The 19,751-nt window shown below is 38.3% G+C and overlaps 1 protein-coding gene across 6 annotated transcripts in view; it reads left to right on the forward strand.

Annotated features, from left to right (window-relative positions):
- The first annotated feature begins 38 nt into the window (after positions 1–38).
- Positions 39–19,751, forward strand: part of Ccdc18 (coiled-coil domain containing 18) — a 128,279-nt gene continuing 108,566 nt past the window's right edge. For 5 of the 6 annotated variants that reach the window (XR_009381674.1, XR_009381673.1, XM_059274933.1 and 2 more), the window contains exons 1-8: positions 39–216; positions 841–1,020; positions 2,581–2,723; positions 3,506–3,677; positions 5,539–5,697; positions 10,342–10,448; positions 14,956–15,084; positions 17,967–18,063. Coding sequence is in view for 4 of the 6 variants with exons in the window: in XM_059274933.1 (XP_059130916.1) it covers positions 2,584–2,723; positions 3,506–3,677; positions 5,539–5,697; positions 10,342–10,448; positions 14,956–15,084; positions 17,967–18,063 (804 nt within the window). In the remaining 2 variants the exon portion in view is untranslated. Of the gene's footprint in view, positions 217–511; positions 607–840; positions 1,021–2,580; positions 2,724–3,505; positions 3,678–5,538; positions 5,698–10,341; positions 10,449–14,955; positions 15,085–17,966; positions 18,064–19,751 lie in introns of those variants that run through there. The other variant, XM_059274934.1, reaches the window with a different exon arrangement.

A 19,751-nucleotide genomic window follows, 5' to 3' on the forward strand; every position in this document is an offset into this window, starting at 1 on the left:
GAGCCTGCGTGGGGGCTGGGTTTGTGGCCGGGAGGCGCGTCCCAACCGCTCCCGCGGCGGTTCGAACTCGGAGCCTCAGAGGTTCGCTGGTTCTCCGCTTCGTGTGTTAGAGGCTTCCATGTCGTGGCCTGCGCGAGTGTCCTAAGCTTCCGAGCGCAGGGGAGCAGCGCGGTGCGCCGTGGTCTGGGGTCGCTAACTCCAGCTGCGACCTGGGTGGTGAGCGGACGCCTCCTGCTTGGAAACAGGCTTTCCTGAGGGACGGGTTTCTCCGGGGACACTCGGCTTGCGCTCGGCCTGGCCTGGCGCCCAGTCTGCTCCTCTGAGGTGGTGTGTTTTGTTTGAGGCAGAATCGGAGAGGAGGATGCCAAATGCTCTGCTCCCCCCAGGCAGATGGAGCTCCTCCTCTAGCAGATTGAGCGTTCTTGAGATAAAACACAGTATAAAACCTTGTAGTCTTTCCCAGGAGGAAAAGCCTGCCACATTCGGGGAGTCTAGAGTGCGTGTCCTCCGTTTGATGAGTGTCCGGGTGTACAGCTAGAACGCATCTTTTAAAAATTTATTTTTTATTTTTCAGTAGGCTTGAAGATACCGTTGTCAGGGCCTTAGGTAAGATGATGAGCCTTTCTACATACATATGGCGGGTAAATGGCCCTCAGGAAAATAAGAAGGTGCCAATACTAGACGTATTCATTGCTGCTTCAGAACAGTTAGAAAATTCTTACACGAAAATGCAGACATTGAATATAAAAACTTGACTTAGATGGTGTTATACAGTATTAAGCAGCATTTTTTGGTCTAAATTTTCTTTTCTTTTTTTTTTTCTGCATCATTATCTTATAGGAAGTTCATGATGTTGTTGAATAGATGTGAAGCAGAATGGGGACCTGAGTCACTCACTGACTGGGGGAGTCTTCGAACTTAAGCAGAAGCAAATCGTGAAAACAAAACCAGAAAGAGGGTAGAAACATTTTATTTACAAAACATCTCATATAATTTCAATCCTCAACTTTTTCGAATAAGGTGAGAGGTTTTATTAATCCACCCTACTCCTGCGAAATTTTGAGTAGGGAATTAATGTACTAAACTATTTTACCTGAATAAGGGAGGGAGAAGGCAGCTCATTAATTTATCCATTCAAAATATTGAGCTTTCCTAAATACATTACATTACTATTATTATTTTCTTTTTTTGTAATTTATTTGTTTTTATTTTATGTGCATTGGTGTCTGTCCTGCCTGTGTCTGTGTGAGGGTGTCAGATACAGGAGTTACAGACAGTTGGTCAGCTGCCATGAGGCTACTGGGAATTGAACCTGCTTCCTCTGGAAGAGCAGCCAGTGCTCTTAACCGCTGAACCATCTCTCCAGCCCCTATTATTATTATTTTTTACATTACACTCTTGAACATAATACATGGGAATTAACATTTGTAGTCCAGATTTTAAGAAGGGCAATGAAAGAGGCCTTAAATGCTGAGCCATCTCTTCAGCTGCATCATGATTTTTCTCTTTTTTTTTTGGTTTTTCGAGACAGGGTTTCTCTGTGTACTTTTGGGCCTTTCCTGGAACTCACTTGGTAGCCCAGGCTGGCCTTGAACTCACAGAGATCCTCCTGGCTCTGCCTCCCGAGTGCTGTGATTAAAGGCGTGCGCCACCACCGCCCGGCTGATTTTTCTCTTTAAATTAACCCTAGAGCTGCCTGCTCACCAGTTGATGCAACAAAAGGTTCACCCCACGTAGTTCCATGAGTTGAATTGCTAAATGTCTTTTTTGTTTTGTATTTTTTTTTTTGAGAGAATGTCTTACTATGTAGACCAGGCTGGCCTTGAGCTCATCTGCCTCTACTTCCCCAAGTGCTAGGATTAAAGGAATAGTAACCATATTCAGCCTCTAAATGTCATTTTGATCTGTGATTATGACTTGTGAATGTGCGTATATTTAAATTTTCTAACCACTGTGAATGGGAGGAAGATAACTTATTTGATAATACTACCTTTTAAGAAAACATGGAAAGCCGGGAGGTGGTGGCGCACGCCTTTAATCCCAGCACTCGGGAGGCAGAGCCAGGCGGATTTCTGTGAGTTCGAGGCCAGCCTGGGCTACCAAGTGAGTCCCAGGAAAGGCGCAAAGCTACACACAGAAACCTTGTCTCGAAAAACCCCCCACAAAAAAAAAAAAAAGAAAACATGGAAGATTTTAGTGGTAACATCTTATCAGATGCCCAGTGCTTGTAAGGTGATTATTAAATTCTAACACTTCATATTGATATTAATTAGAAAAGTATACCTGGATTCGTATCTTGGTTTGACCCTCTAAAATTTGCGTGATTTTGAACAAATTTTTAAAAAATTACATCAATTCATTTGTGTGTGCGTGTGCACATTAACGTGGCGGTCAAAGGATGAATTGTGGGAGTCTGTTCTCTCCTTTGATCTGTGGGTCCTGAGGAACAAACTCAGGCTGTCTGTCTTGGTGCCAAGCACTTTTACAGTTTCTTCTTAAATTTTATTGCTCTGAGAATATTTTCACTGACCATAAAATCTTCAGGCAAAATATAAGAAATTTCTTTCTTTGTTTGTTAAGGAAATGGAATCTAGTTCATCAGACAACTATAATAAAGACAACGACAATGAGGAAGAAAGCTTGCTTGCAAATGTTGCTTCATTAAGACATGAACTGAAAATAACAGAGTGGAGTTTGCAGAATTTAGGGGAAGAGTTATCCAGGCAAGGAAATAAAATCACATGTATAAATTAAAGTATTAGTTTATAAATGCAAAATGACTAGATTTCATTATATGTTATGTTTAATGTGCCTCTGGACTAAGGTATAATTTTCTATACTTTTTAATACAATTCAGTTTGTGAAAATGGAATTTTTTTTTTTTGGTTTTTCGAGACCGAGTTTCTCTGTGTAGCTTTGCTCCTTTCCTGGAACTCACTGTGTAGCCCAGCTCACAGAGTGCCACCTGCCTCTGCCTCCTGAGTGCTGGGATTAAAGGCGTATGCCACCACCGCCTGGCAAAATGGAAATATTAATGATCATTTATATATTTAAAAAAAATCTTGTTGGGCAGTGGTGGTGAATGCCTTTACTCCCAGCACTTGGGAGGCAGAAGCAAGTGGATCTCTGCGTTCGAGACCAGCCTGGTCTACAGAGTGAGTTCCTGGACAGCCAGAGATACACAGAGAAACCTTGTCTCGAAAAATAAACAACAACAACAAAAAATCAAACATCTTTAGTATATCAGGAATCCGTATAAAATGTATATTCAACATTTTATTAATCTTTCATTATTATAGCTGCTTTTTTTTTTCTTTTACTCCTGAAGTAAGGATATTCAGGAAATACATAGATTGCTAATATAAACTAATTGTGATTTATGGAAAATGTATTGGAAACACCATCTTATGTTCATAGCTGTGGATCTAATTTCTAATTGTTATATGTGGAAATTTGTGGTAAAAAACTATGTCAGACTGAAATGTAATTTTTCTTTGTTCTATAGTGTTAGTCCAAGTGAAAATTCTGATTGTGTCTGCAATTCTTCAAGATCTGAAAGGCTTATTTTGGAAGAGCTTACTCAACCTAGCCGCCTGGGACATTTAAATTACCCACTTTATAAGAAAGTTTGTAAAACATCTGGTAGTACTGATTTTCAAAAGAAACCAAGAGATAAGGTTATTATTTTTATACCTGACTATTTAAAATAGTTTTTCTTTACATGCCTTATTCATGTTTTCCGCAGTCTTTTACTACAGTGTTTGAGATTGGAATATAATTGTTCTTGTTAAATATTGTTATATGTGTATGAGTACTTGACCTGCAATTATGTTGTAGAGGTAAGAAGTAGGTGTTGGATTCCTTGAAACCAGAATTATAGGTGGTAACTTCCAGTTGTGAGCTTCTATATGGATGCTAGGAATTGAACCCAGGTCCTTGAGAAGAGCAACCAGTGTTTTTAATTGCTGAGCCATTTCCCTGCTCCATAATTGTTCCTTCTATATCCTGACTTTTCATGCAATGAAAACTCCACAGTTAAGAGGAAAACTTATGAATTTTTCGTTGTATTTATTCTGGAGAAATTGCCAGTTTATATTATTTAAATAAAAAAATATAAAATATGTTAGCTTTGTATAAAGAGAAAGGCAAGTGAGTAATTTTTTATATACATCTGGAATCACTAAAAAACTAAATTATAAATTTGCAGTAAAAAGCCAGGCATGGTTGTGTGTAGTGATATTTTGTTGTACTCTAATAAAGCTTGCCTGAAGATCAGAGGACAGAGCTAGCCACAGATTTAGCCACATAGGTCAGGCAGTGGTGGCACACAGCTTTAATCCTAGTACTCAGGAGGCAGAGACAAAGATCCCTCTGGATCTCTGTGAGTTCAAGGCCATCCTATACTACACAAGAAACAGAGCCAGGCAGTGGTGGCACACACCTTTAATCCCAGCACTAGGAAGGTTTGGATGGGGACTGAAATGGCTGTGTGAGAAAGGCATATAAGGCGTGAAGGACAGGAACTCAAGAGGCCCTTTCAGCTGAGGACTCAGAGGCATTCAGTCAGGATTTGTGGAGTTGGTGAGGTGAAAAATGGCTGTGGCTTGTTCCTTTGTCTCTCTGATCTTTCAACATTTACCCTAATATCTGGCTCCGGGTTTTTATTAAAAGACCATTTAGGTTTCACGCAACAGTTGTGGTTCATGACTATCATCCTAGCACTTGGAAGACCAAGGTAGAAGAATTGCTATGAGTTTCAGGACAGCGTGGCCCGAAACCTTATTCCAAATAAACAAACCAACAAAAAGGCTGAAGATATAGTGCTGTTGGTAGAATGTTGTTGCTTAGTTAGCATGGCCCTTGTGTTTGATTTTGAACACCTCATAAATTAGGCATGGTGAGTTTGTCCAATAACTCTAGCACTCAAGAGAGAGAGGCAGGGGGATTAGAAGTTCAGTCATCCTTGTATATATAGGGAATTTGAGATCAACCTGGGTAAGTGAACCTATCTAAAAAAAAGTTAATGTGTAAAACAATTAGCTACTGAAGATGGCAGGATGTGTTTTTGTATGCCTTTTCTTTTATTTGGCTTGACTTTATAATCTGTACATATGTTTCGCAAAATTTTGAAAATAATAAAATGTATTATAAGATATATTTAACAGCATAGTAAAAATACATGCATAAGTTAAAGAATGTTTTGTTTCATTGTTGGTTGGCATATGTATTCCTTCCATATCCTCTTTTATACACAGGGTGGCTGTGAATATCTTCAGGTGAAGAAATCGAAAGATTACTGTCATATTTATACTCAGGAGTGATATTATTGACTTACCAAATAATACCCCAGTTTAGTAAAGTGTACCTACTCGTTCACAGTTTATACTTAATTGGACTACACAAGTGGGTTAGAACGTTCTCACCTTTGTTTTATCAGTACCCCCAAATCTCATTGTCCTGAGTTGTTTAATATTTTTCTACTAATTATATATAAACATCAAAGAATTTCATGTACATTGTTCTTTTCTTTATTTTCAGGTGTCTTTTTCATCTGCTTCTGTGGATCAAGAGATTAAAAGCCTTCGAGAGAAACTTAATAGACTTAGGCAACAGAATGCTTGTTTGGTCACACAGAATCATTCTTTAATGACTAAAATAGAATCTATCCACTTTGAATTGACACAGTCAAAAGCAAAAGTATGTCTCTTGACATGTTAAGAGAATATTTATAATATTTTATGATTTATAATTGGAAAATATTTATATTGCCTATCTAGCAGGTAGAAAATTTTATATGCTACTTGAATATTGACAAGGGATAAAATCATTATTATATCTGAAGCTCATTTAGGATAACTTTTAATTATTTTTTCAGTTAGGTAAATCACTTTTTTTTTAAATTTAATTTATGAGTGCTCTGTCTTCATGTATGCCTACACACCAGAAAAGTGCATTAGATCCTGTTATAAATGGTTTTGAGCCACCATGTGGTTGCTGGGAATTTAACTCAGACCTCTGTCAGAGCAACCAGTGCTCTTAACTACTGAGCCATCTCTTCAGCTCAAATCAACTTCTTAAAATTGTTAGAAACTTAGAAAGTAGAAAAAAAAGGGACTGGAGAGATGGCTTAGTGGTTAAAAAGCATCTGTTCAGTTCCCAGCACCCACATAGTGGCTCACAACCATCTGCAACTACAGTTCAGAGGACCTCATGCTCTCTCTGCCCTCCGAGGACACTAGGCATACACGTGGTGGACAGACAGGCAAATCACCTACACACATAAAATAAAAATAAATCTTAAAAAAATGAAGAAAAGTCATCTTGAAATTCTGTCATTTAGAAACCCCCTTATTGTTTTATTACATAGTTGTATTCATACTATTTTGAATAGTTTTTTTTTTTTAATTTAAAAAATTATTTTATTTTGTGTCGGGATATTTTGCCTGCATGTATGTTTCTATATTATGTGCAGGCAGTGCCTGTGGAGGCCAGAAAAGGGTGCTGGATTTCTGGGACTGGAGTGGTGGTCATGAGCAACCATGTGGGTGCTGGGAATTGAATGTGGCTCCTGGAAGAGCAGCCAGTGCTCTTAGCTGCTGAGCCAATTTCCAGCCTGTAGTTTTTACTTCATATATACTCTTAGGCATTTTTTGGTTCTTTTACATGGCTTTTCCATGTTATATCTTGTTAGCAGTATATTCCATTATGTGATACCATAACTCAATTTTCTTATCTAAATTATTTTATTGCATCTTTTACTGTATTATTGGTATCATAAAATATGAATAGCTAGCTGATTGTGGTGACACATAACAAATAGCACCTCTCCTTTTAGTAAAATACCCCAAAATGGAAGAACTCAAGATGTCCAGTCACAGAGAGATGATAATGTAAACTGGTATGCCCATGAAATATATTGCAACAAAGCCTTTCTTTTTTAAAGAATAAAGTATTGGGACTGGAGAGGTGGGTTAGTGTTTAAGAACACTTGTTGCTCTTATAGAGAATCCATGCTTAGTTCTCAGCATCTTCATGGTATCTAACAACAGTCTGTAACTCCACTTCCAGAGAATCTGATGCCCTCTTCTGGCCTTCATGGGCACTCTACACATGTGCACAGACATATGTATGCAAGCAAAACACTCATACACATAATTTTCTTTTCTTTTTGTGAAGAAAAGGTAAGCCAGGCAGTGGTGGTGCACTCCTTTAATCCCAGCACTCAGGAGGCAGAGGCAGGTGGATCTCAGAGTTTGAGGCCAGCCTGGTCTACATAATGAGTTCCAGGACAGCCAGGGCTACACAGAGAAACCCTGTTTCAAGAAAACAAAACAAAACAAAAAAAAACCCGAAAAAGAAGAAAAGCTAAATATATCAGGAGTTGCTTGATTTACATGAAAGACTATGAGATTAAATGATACATTATGTTTATAGTACATGTGAGTTGAAGGAAAAGAAATCAGATGTTCAAGGTCATTCTGGGTTACTTGTCAATCTCAAACATGCTGTCTGATATTTCCAGTGATAGAAAAGCACTGTATATCTGGTTATGAAAGCTCACATCTGTGTTGCCAGCAGAGACACGAGGATCCACCATTAGTCTCAAGGTCATCTGGTCTATTGAGGATGTTCCAGATCAGCCATGGCCAGTTTTAAAAACCCAAAACAACCAACAAAAATCATTATGGAGCTATACACATGTAAAGGTCTCACTTTAAAAAAAAAAAAAAAAAACTTTGGTTTTTGTTTTGTTTTCTGTATGTTTGTTTTTCGAGACAAGGTTTCTCTGTGCAGCTTTTGGAGCCTGTCCTGGAACTCGCTTTGTAGACCAGGCTGGCCTCAAACTCACAGAGATCCATCTGCCTCTGCCTCTTAAGTGCTGGGATTAAAGGCGTGCGAGATTTGTCTGTCTCTGCCTCCTGAGTGCTGGGATTAAGGGCATGCACTACCACTGCTCTGCTAAACTTTGGTTTTTGTGGGAGGGTCTTATATATCCCAGTCTGTTCTTTTTTTTTGGTTTTTTGAGACAGGGTTTCTCTGTGTAGCTTTGCGCCTTTCCTGGAACTCACTTGGTAGCCCAGGCTGGCCTCGAACTCACAGAGATCCGCCTGGCTCTGCCTCCCAAGTGCTGGGATTAAAGGCGTGCGCCACCACCGCCCGGCTCCCAGTCTGTTCTTAACTCACTGTAGTTAAAATGAACCTCCTTCCTTCTCTTCTCAAGGGCTAGGATTATAGGCAAGTACTACTATATCCTGTTTTTAAGGTGCTCAAGATAGAATTCAGAGTCTCCAGCATACTAGACAAGAACTCTACAAACGGAACTAAATCCTTTGCCATTGTTTTTTGTTTTTGTCTTTTTTTTTTTTTTTTTTTTTGAGATTTTATGTAGCCTGTACTGGTCTTGAACTCATCATAGCTGAGAATGACCTTGAACTCCTGATTGTCCTGCCTTTATGCCAGCCCCTCAGTTTTCCTGTTTGTAAAATCTACTCTTGTGTGCCCGTGTGTGTGTGTGTGTGTGTGTGTGTGTGTGTGTGTGTGTGTGTGCGCGCGCGCGCGTGCGCGTGCGCGCGCGCGCGCTGTGTTAACATGTCTTTAAATAGCCCTTTATTACTTACGTTGAGTACATTAAGGGCACCTTACACCAGTAGAGTTGTGTCCTGCTAGTTTTTCTTTTACCTTTTGTATGGTAGTGTAACTATCTTCCCTTACTGCCTCTTATTTTGCCTATTAAATGTGAAGTCACTTGTGTTTGTCTTCTAGATCTTCAGGATTTGTTGTTCTGCGTAAGTCAAACTGATTTTTTCATGTTATTTGATTTTTTTCCAGGATATGTTTTCAGTATTATTTTTTATACTTCCATTGAGTCTTTTGGCTGTCGCTTTATTTCTTCCTTTGGTGAAGCTCTTGGTTCTGCTTGTTTTGTGTTTTATAATATCCAGGTGCAGTATAAAATGTAATTTTTTTTTTTTTGTATTTTCTGTGCTTGTTGCAAGCACAGAAATTGGAAATTGTCCATGTGGTGGCAAAGTCTGTTCATTTGTGAATGATGATTTATAGAAGTGGCCATTTAAAGTATTCACTGACCCCAGAGGAGGACTAGTTGTAATGGTCTTTATTTGGAGCTAATTTCTTCAGTAAAGAATATTTGGATCTGGGTGTGGTGGTGCATGCATCACTTGGGAGGCAGAGGCAGGAGCTAGGCAGTGGTGATGCAAGACTAATCACAGCACTTCTGGAGGCAGAAGCAGGTGGATCTTTGTGAGTTTGAGGCCAGCCTGGTTTACATAGTGAGTTCCAGGACAGCCAGAGCTATGTAGAGAGCCCCTATCTCAAAAACAAACAAAACAAGAACAACAAAAAACTCCCCAACAACAATAAAAATCTTTGGCTTTTGCTTGTGGAATAGCCCCAAATGAGATGGGAGTAGAAACTTGGGCTTGATGGTTTTATATTGATCCCATTATTTATATCTCTAATTCATCTCTGAGGCTTTCCTGCTCAATATCTCATATACTTTCTACTTTTAGCTTGCTGTTGGTGTTCTGGGAGTTGGTGATAACTGTAGAGACTCTGGACTATCTTTTTGTATTCAGGATGTCTTCCCTGTCCCCAACTTCATGTTCTAAACTTACTTCATAAGTATAAGCAATTCTCATTGATATTTTGATTATTGCCTAATTCAAGAAAAATCAATTCTCACCATTTATATTGTGTATTCCTCTCCTGCTTTAGTAGTTTTACTATGTCTTTCTGACTGTAGGGTTAATGTACTTTTCTGAATTATCTAGGTTTTCTCTATTACACATCCTACTTAAAATCAGTTTTGTTTTTGTTTTGTTTTTTCTGAGACAGGGTTTCTCTGTGTAGTCCTGGCAGTCCTGGAACTCATTCTGTAAACTAGGTTGCCCTTGAACTCACCGAGATCTGCCTGCCCTTGCCTCCTGAGTGCTGCGATTAAAGACATGAGCCACCACTGCCCAGCTCCCAAAATTAGTTTTTAAGTCATAAAAATTCAATATATATTTCTTACCTAATTTTTCACTTTGATCAGATAAATATAGTCTTTTAACTTATGTAAAATTAATCTTCCTAGGTGGTATCAGGAGTTACTGTATGTAGTTTCCCCCAAGTGTACTAAGATACTTGAGGATGGTGGCAGGTCCTATGCTGAGTCTGTCTTAGGATCATTGTATACATATGAAAGGTGAGGAAAGCAACAGGAAAGACTGGCTTTGTGTTTAGCCAAACCTTCTCATCTGACAAAGAAAGGCTAAAATCTAAATAAATTGATTTATTTCCTGAAACATAGTACCGTAAAAAGTTGTTTTTATGTTTTAGATGTCTATGTTTGAGTCTGTGCAAGAGCAGGCAGCCAACATCCCAATCTTAGAAGAACAGATTATAAGTTTGGAAGCAGAAGTTTCAGCTCAAGATAAAGTTTTAAGGTAAATGCACTGTGTAGCTTGGAAATTTGTATTTTTTATTCTATTTGTTTTATCTTATTAAGTACTATCTCTTACCTCCATTCCAGTAGATCTTTAGTAATTTAATAAGATCTTAGCACATCATTAAATTCATTTCAGTCAATTATAGCTTCTCACAGCTGTAACTTACCTTCAGGGTACAAGAACTAAAGATGGATTATTTTAAGTTGAGGTGCTTATTTGCAGAATTTTATTTAATATGAATTACTTCATTTCTTGCCCTATAATGCAACACAAACTCTTTGCTTCAATATAGTGTAAGGACAAGAAATAGGGTATTTTATAATTTATTCTTATCTTTTGCTTTGAATATAATGTATACTGAGCATCATGCTATATTTGAGTTATTCTTGTAGCGGGAGATCCCACAGAGCATTGTATCTGGCTTGAATTCCAGAGTGTTAGCACCAAGGCTTTGAAATACCTTTTGTGATTCTACCTTTTGTTACTGTTAACTTTTGTTTGAAGTGTTTGATTCTTTTTTTTTTTTTTTTTTTTTTTTTTTGGTTTTTCGAGACAGGGTTTCTCTGTGTAGCTTTGCGCCTTTCCTGGAACTCACTTGGTAGTCCAGGCTGGCCTCGAACTCACAGAGATCTGCCTGGCTCTGCCTCCCGAGTGCTGGGATTAAAGGCATGCGCCACCACCGCCCGGCGAAGTGTTTGATTCTTAACTGAGTTCTTCCTTAAGGGTTCAAAGCCTTTGCAAAACTTGGTTATGAGAGCACTTTGAAAACCAGGAGGTCTGGTGCTTGAGAATTACGTGGGCATTTGGCTCCTTCAAACAAATTGCCGAAATTGACTTGCTAAGAGGTATAAATTGTATAATATTTAAAAAGGCCTTTTGAGAAGCAAAGGCAGTCAGTTCACCAGAAGCTGATTTCCCTCCTGCTCCTAAGCTAAAATTCATCCTGTAGTAACCCTAATTCTTCCACAGACCCTTGAAAAACAGAACACAGACAATTTTAACTTCAGTTCTGGGACTAGCAGTATTAGCATTATCTGGGAACTTGGTTGAGTCTCATCTCAAGCTTACTCAACCATAAACCTCGAAATGTGAAGCTCAGGTACACACCTGCACATACACGCACACGCGTGTACACACACACACACACACACACACACACACACATATTTTGGAAGATGAAGCTCAGATTGTGTGTGTGTGTGTGTGTGTATTTAATATATTTGTTTTGTTTTGTTTTTTGTTTTTTGAGACAGAGTTTAACTGTGTAGTCCTGGCTGTCCTGGAACTAGCTTTGTAGACCAGGCTGGCCTCGAACTCACCTAGATCCACCTGCCTCTGAGTGCTGGGATTAAAGGAATGCGCCACCACCACCTGGTTTTATATATATATATATATATATATATATATATATATATATATATATATATATATATATTTTTTGATACAAGGTTTTTTTTCTGTAGCTCTGGCTGTCCTTGAACTCTCTCTATAAACCAGGCTGGCCTTGAAAGAGATCCTCCTACCTCTACTTCCAGAGTTCTAGGATTAAAGGCATGTACCACAATGCCCAGCTAAGTTTTAATAAGTATCATAGGTGATTCTGATGTATATTAAAAATGTCTTTTACCAGTTTTAGAACTTTCCTTATGCTACATTAAATTTAATGTATTTTTGGTTTTGTGATTTTTTTTCTGATTAGTTTTTTTAATTCTTTGAGAATTTCATACAGTGTAGTTTGATCATACCGTCCCACTCTCCCAACTCTTCTCAGATTCACCCATATCTCCCTATGCATGCAACTTTGTGTGTGTGCAGGAGCTCGCTCACTCACACCCTCTCCCCAAGTTTGAGTCTTTTTTGTGTTGGAGTGTGATTGATATACTAGAGTTTACACCATTAAAGAAAAATGACTCTCCTTTCAGAAGCTATCAAATGCTAATAGCTTCTCAGTTATGGGTAGGACTTTGTACCTACCTTCCTTTTTCCATTCTGGAATTTCATCTGGCTTGAGCTTATAGAGGTCTTGTGCATGCTCTCATTATTGTTGTGATATATGTATCTTTTTTTTTTTTTTTTTTTGGTTTTTTTGAGACAGGGTTTCTCTGTATAGTTTTGGTGCCTGTCCTGGATCTTGCTCTGTAGACCAGGCTGGCCTCAAACTCACAGAGATCTGCCGGGCTCTGCCTCCCAAGTGCTGGGATTAAAGGCGTGTGCCAATATCGCCCAGCAACTCACACACTCTTAAAATCTTAAAATCTTTTTGTTCTCTCTTCCACGAAGAGATCTGAGCCTAGATGTCCCATTTAAGGCTGAACACTCTTTTATTCTCTACATATTGACCAGTTGTGGATCTCTGTGTTAATTACCATCTACTATCAGAAGAAGCTTCTCTGATAAGGGTTGATCCATGCACTGTTGAGTATAATAACTAATTAGGAATTGTTTTCATGCTATGTACATTTAGCAGAATAATATTAGTAGATTTTCCCCTAGAGTTTATGGCCAGTTTAGCCACAAGTTCTTAGTCTTGTTGACAGTGCCAGGTATGGGTTCTGTCTCATGGAGCAGGTCTTAAATCCAAGGACAGAGTGGTTGATCACTTCCATAACATTTGTGCCATTGTTGCCTCAGTGGGCATATCTTGAGAGGCAGGTCATTATTGTAGCTGGAAGTGTTCAGCTTGATAAGATTCATGATAACTTCTTTTCCAGTAGCATGCATAGAACCTTGGAGCCCTGTGAAAGCTATCCAGTAGGGATAAACTTCCAGTTGCGTACTAGCTAGATTTCTCCATGTTCTGTGACTCAAGTATATAGTGTCTTCAGCAGTAGGATCTTACCATCAAATTCTGGAAGGTAACTAAGAGCAGTGGCCATAGTCTGTAATGTTTGGGGTTGCATGGGCCCATTGTCTAATAACTCAAAAAGGGGTAACCTGTTACTGGTATGGGGAGCTGGTACCTTTTTTTTTTTTTTCCTTTTTAGTAGAGTGTGGTATCTACTTAGGGAACTCCTCTTCCCCTCCTTATAGGATAACTCCATTTAAACTTTTGTATCTGTATATATTTTTGGAAGCTTCTACAGTAGTAGGTTTCCATGTGTTTTTTTCAAAAGGTCTCTAGTGTTAGTTATCCCTCCCTCCCCATAGTCTTTCTACCCTGCCCTTCCATCTCCCATACCATTTAACCCTTCTTGTCTAATTTTTCCACTTTTCCCTTTCATAACATTTTATTTCCCTTTTCTTGAAAGATTTTTCCTGTGTACCCTTTCTAGTTACCTAAACTCTATGGGTTTAGGAGACAAGGTCTTGCTATGTTATCCAGGTTGGACCTGAATCTCTGGGCTCAAGTCATCATGCCTTAATGTCCTAAGTGATTGGACTAAAGGCATACCTCATTGTATCTGGTGTGATTTTTATATCACATGTAATAGTTATTTGTAATTGGGTATTTCTTTTTTAAAAATGTTTTTATTACATTTATTACTTCATTGGGTGTGGGTGGTGATGTGAGCATGCCATGGCACACAAGTGAAGGTTAGGAAAACCTGTTGTAGTTACTTTACTTATACCATGTGGATTCCAGGACTTGAACTCAAGTCATCAGCCTTAATGGCAATCACCTTTACCTTTACCAATCTTGCTGGCATTTGTTTGCGGGTTAAGGTAGGGTTTTATTTTGTAGACCAGGCTTGCCTCTAATTTACAGAGATCTGCCTGCCTCTGCCTCCTGGGTGCTGGTATTAAAGGTGTTCCTGGACTATTTCTTGTACTCTTATTTCTTCTAATTATTTTATGTGTATGTGTATTTTGTCTGTATGTAAATCTGTGCACCATGTACATGCCAGAAGAGGGTGTCAGATTCTTTGGACCTGGAATTATAGGTGCTGGGAATCAAACCTTGGTCCCATGGAAAAGCAGCAAGTATTCTTAACCACTAAGCCATCTCTCTATCGCTTGTTATGTAGTAATTTTTCATTTTTACTGTTTTTAATATTTTGGGTAACTAAATGATAATTATCAATAAATTTGTACTTCTGGCTACTTTACCATTTTTGTGTTTTTTTATTGGGTAGAACAGTCAAAGATATCTTTGGTTGTAGAAATGATAACAATTATATTTGCTTTGTTTCTGAAGTATATAGAGGTGCTTCTAGTTAGTATGAAATATGTTTGTTTTTGTAGAGACTGTAGCTAAGGATGACTTTGAATTCCTGATTCTTTTCCTCTTGAATGCTGTGAATATAAGTGTGTGCCACCATGCTCAGTTGTTGAATGTGAAATATGATGTGAGCTTTTACTTTAGATGGGCTTTTCATTTGATGAAAGTTTTCTTTTATGCCATATGAATAGTCTTCCATTAATAACTTATGAATATGCCTTTCTCATTGTATATTTGTCTTTTTAAGTCAGTGATTTAAAGTAATTGAATTCCTATTGTTACATTATTCTTATATTTCTCCAGTAATCATTTTTACAGTTCTCAAAATTTATTCTCTATTTATAGGGAAGCAGAAGATAAATTAGAGCAGAGTCAGAAAATGGTGATTGAGAAGGAACACAGTTTACAAGAAGCCAAAGAGGAATGTATAAAATTGAAGGTGGACTTACTTGAACAAAGTAAACAAGGAAAAAGGTCTGTGAGATTTCCTTATTTGTTTTATAGCACTGAGAGTTGAACCTGTGAATGCTATACAACAACTATACCACTGAGCCATATCTCTTTTAAAGCAAATAACTTATTTTTGAGATGGGCCATTGCCATGTAATCTTGCCTGGCCTAGAACTTACAGGGCAGCCCAGGCTGATATCCAAATTGCTGTAGTCTTTCTGCCTCATTTTCTTTCCTTCTTTTTTTGTTGTTGTTGTTTTTTGTTTTTTTGGTTTTTTTTGAGACAGGATTTTTCTGTGTAGCTTTGCGCCTTTCCTGAGACTCACTCTGTAGCCCAGGCTGGCCTCGAACTCACAGAGATCTGCCTGCTTCTGTCTCTTAAGTGCTGGGATTAAAGGTGTGCACCACAACCACCTGGCGTCTGCTATTTTCTTAATTGACACACGTATTATTTTTCTTATTTGCCTATGCCCTCCACCTCTTCCAGTACTCACAGATCACATTGTTTTATTTATTTTTTTGTTTTGTTTTATTTTCAAAATATGTAGCTGGAGAGCTTCTCTCCAGGTCCCATGAAGCCCTGGCAGTCCGACAGCCCACTTATGAAATAAACACACAGATGCTTAAATTATTTACAAACTGTATGGCCATGGCAGGCTTCTTGCTAATTGTTCTTATATCTTAAATTAACCCATTTCTGTAAATCTATACCTTGCCACGTGGCTCGTGGCTTACGGGCATCTTCACATGCTGCTTGTCATGGCGGCGGCTGGCAGTGTCTCCTTCAACCTTCCACTTCCCAGAATTCTCCTCTCTCCTTGTCCCGCCTATATTTCCTGCCCGGCCACTGGCCAATCAGTGTTTTATTTATTGACCAATCAGAGCAATTTGACATACAGACCATCCCACAGCAAAAATACATTGCCAGGATTCTATTTGCCATTATTTTTAGAATCATGTCTTCTAACAGTTGCATTACATATCATCATGTGGCTTGATCATGTTTCATTAATTTCTCTCATATTGAACATTTGCTGTTTTACCAATATTAAGACATGATGTCACATGACTGTACTTGCATGTAATTCATTCTGTATGTCTATCATTTCCTTTAGGTTAACTTCTAAGAAATAGAATCTCTGAATCAAAGGCTAATATTTTAAGACTTATGAAAATAAATTTACCAAATAAATTGTCCTTCAGAAAATTGTATTTGTCTTTTACTTTTTTAATTGATTAATTTATTTATTTTGCATCTCAGCTGCAGCCTCCCCTTCCGCCTCTTCATCCACTCCCTCTTTCCACCTCCCTTCTGCTCCCCACTCAACCCACCTGTCCTCCATATTTGCTCAGAATGGGGCATAGCTCTCATGAGCATTAGCAAAGCATAGCATATCAAGCTGCCAAGACTAAGACCTTCTCCTGTATTCAGCTGGGCAAGGCAATCCAGCATGAGGAATAGGTTCCCAAGAGCCAGCCGAAGCACCAGGGACAGCCCTGCTCCCATTGCACAAACAGACCAAGCTACACAACTGTCACATATATCTAGAGTTCTAGGTCGGTCCCATGCAGGCTCCTTGGTTGTTGGTTCTTTCAAACCACCACAGGTATGATTTTAAGTATAAAAAAACTTTCTTGTATAGGGATGATATTAATTAATGAAACTTAGTGCGTTCAGCTCACTGTGAGAAGTGAGAAAAAAGTCAGGCTCACCCAGGAGGTAAGGAGTAAGGTCTGGCTTAAATATTGCATGGTTGTGGTTGGTTTTCTGTTGTTCAGTTTTTTTTTTTCTTTTTTTTTGGTTTTTCGAGACAGGGTTTCTCTGTGTAGCTTTGCGCCTTTCCTGGGACTCACTTGGTAGCCCAGGCTGGCCTCGAACTCACAGAGATCCGCCTGGCTCTGCCTCCCAAGTGCTGGGATTAAAGGCGTGCGCCGCCACCGCCTGGCTCAGTTTTATGTTAGTAAAAATTGCTGGTTCTGTTTTTGTTTTTAGACAGGGTCTCACTATGTAACTCTGGATGACCTAGAATTTATTATGTAGACTAGACTGGCTTCAAATGGAAAGAAATCTGCCTGCTTCTGTCTCCTGAGAGTTAGTGGTTTTTGTTGTGGTTGTTTGTTTTTGTTTTTTAAGTACCTTTTAAAAATTAGCTTAATTTTTGCATGGGTCATAGAACTGATATCTAACATTCTATGCTGTAGATTGATTATATAAGACAACTTTTAGAAATGTATTTTTCAGTGTCATGGTGCTCCTCTAGTCTGTTTTCTAGATTAGGGGATAGAATTGCCTATGCATAGGAATTTATATATGTTTCTGAATTGATAACCATTTCATGCTCTATTTCATTTATTTTGCTCTAGTGAGAAAGTTATTGTAGTAAAACCATCATTTCACAGTAAAGCCTACTACTCTGTTTTAGTTTTAGTTTAAAAAAATCTACTTCTGGGCCTGGAAAGATGATTCAGTTGGTAAAATCTGCAATGTAAACATGAGGACCTGAGTTTGGATCTCCAGTACCCACTAGGCACTGCTGCATACATACATCTGTAATCTCAGCACTGGGGAGATGGAGACAGGTAGAGTCTTGGAACTCATTGGCTAGCCAGTCTAGTCAAAATGATCTCCAGGTTCAATGAAGGGACCTTGTCTCAAAAAATGAAGTGGAGAACCATTGAGGAAGAAACTTGATGTTGACCTTTGGCCTCCAACTTCATGTTCAAACACATTGACGTGTAGCCACATACATGTGTACACATACACAATAACACATACACCACATATGTCCATACATATATACAACACCCACATGGTATGCGCATACATACATGCACACAAATTTGCTTAGAGATTAACTTCTCAAGCAGAGAATTCCTTACTTTTATTATTTCTTTTTAAACTTTAGGGCTGAACAACAAAGGAATGAAGCACTATACAATGCTGAAGAGCTGAGTAAAGCTTTCCAGCAGTATAAACAAAAAGTGGCTGAAAAACTGGAAAAGGTGAGAGAAGTGTTTGTTCAAATTCCGTGTCTTGTGCTATTGTTCATATCTAAAAGTATATAATACATAGACTGTTTTCACCTATGGAATAATAATTTTTTTAAATGTTCATTTTAACTCGTATGTATGATTTTTTGTCTGCATACCACATGTGTGCTTTCCAGAAGAGGGTGTCAAAGCCCCTGGCACTGGAATTACAGATGGTTGTGTGAGCCATCTTGTGGGAGCTTGCAATAACAGCAAGTGTTCTTAACCCCTGAACCATCTCTCCAGCCCTGGCATAATAATTTTAAAGATTTTATTTATAATAAAATAATTGTAGCAAAACTTTATTTCAAACTTACTTTAATTTTGTGTTTTTTAAATCATTATAAGTTTTAATGATTACATATATATCTGGAAGGGAGGCTGTATGCACATGAGTGTAGGTGCCCATGGAGGCCGGAAGAAAGTGTTGGATCACCTGGTGCTCAAGTTACAGGAAGCTGTAAGCTGCCTGATGTTGGTGCTGGGAACTGAACTTGGGTCCTCTACAATATGTGTTCTTAACCACTGAGCTATCTTTCCAGTCCTGCTTATTTTTTGAGATTGGTTTTATGATGTTGTCCAGGATTGTCCCAAATTCAAATTCAAGGTCCTTCTGTCTTAGCCTCCAAAGTAGCTGGGATAAACTAATATTTAAAATATTAGTTAAGGAAGATGTTCACCAGTACTTTTATTACCAAGAGAAACCTTTATTGAAGAATAGGTATAACAAATAGAAAAAAATTAGAGAAAGGAGTAAGTGAGTAGAAGTTGGAACTAGAGAAGCAGAAGCAGGAAATTTATTTCTATTTTCACTGAAAATGAAGACAGAGATCATTGTACAACCTTTCACTGCCCACTTGACCTACTGTCCTCTCAGAAGGAACATCTTTTCATCTGATCCTATACAAAAATGCAATGATTTTATTACCAATTTAATATCTTTGTAATAAAACCTATATCAAAGAAGACCACAAGTTGACCATTCAGATATTGAGCTCAGAACAGAGGTCTGATCAAGTGTATTGATAGGAGAGACTTCCATTTTGAGATTATAATTTAAGAAAAGGAATTTAATGGTTTTGTTAAAAGAAAGAAGGTCAGAGAACAAATTCTTTAAGGAAAGTGTTAGAATAAGAAGTTACTAGCTGGGTGTAGTGGCACACGCCTTTAATCCCAGTATTTTGGAGGCAGAGACAGGCAAATATCTGAGTGAGGCCAGCCTGGTCTACAAAGAGTTTCAAGAAGACAAAGAGGAGGAGGAGGAAGAAAAGTTATTACTGAGTATGGTTAAATAAATGTATTCACATATTGAACTTTTATTAGTTGTTGAATTTTAATTACAATTAATTATTTTATATATGGAGCTAAAGCTGGAGTTCAGTGGTAGAACACTTGCCTATTATGCATCAGAGTCTAAGTTCAATCACTAGTATTGCAGAAAAGAAAAAAGACAGTTATTTGGAGTTGGAGAGATGGTTCAATGGTTAAGAGCACTGACTGCTCTTGAAGAGAACCAGGGTTCAATTTCCAGCACACACATGGCAGCTCCATTTCCAATACCCTAACAGAGACATACATGTAGGCAAAACACTGATGCACATAAAATAAAAGTAAATACATTTTAAAAAGATGGTTATTTTACATACCAGGGTAAGTGCTAG

Source organism: Peromyscus eremicus, chromosome 10, assembly GCF_949786415.1.
Source record: "Peromyscus eremicus chromosome 10, PerEre_H2_v1, whole genome shotgun sequence".
Lineage (NCBI taxonomy): Eukaryota > Metazoa > Chordata > Mammalia > Rodentia > Cricetidae > Peromyscus > Peromyscus eremicus.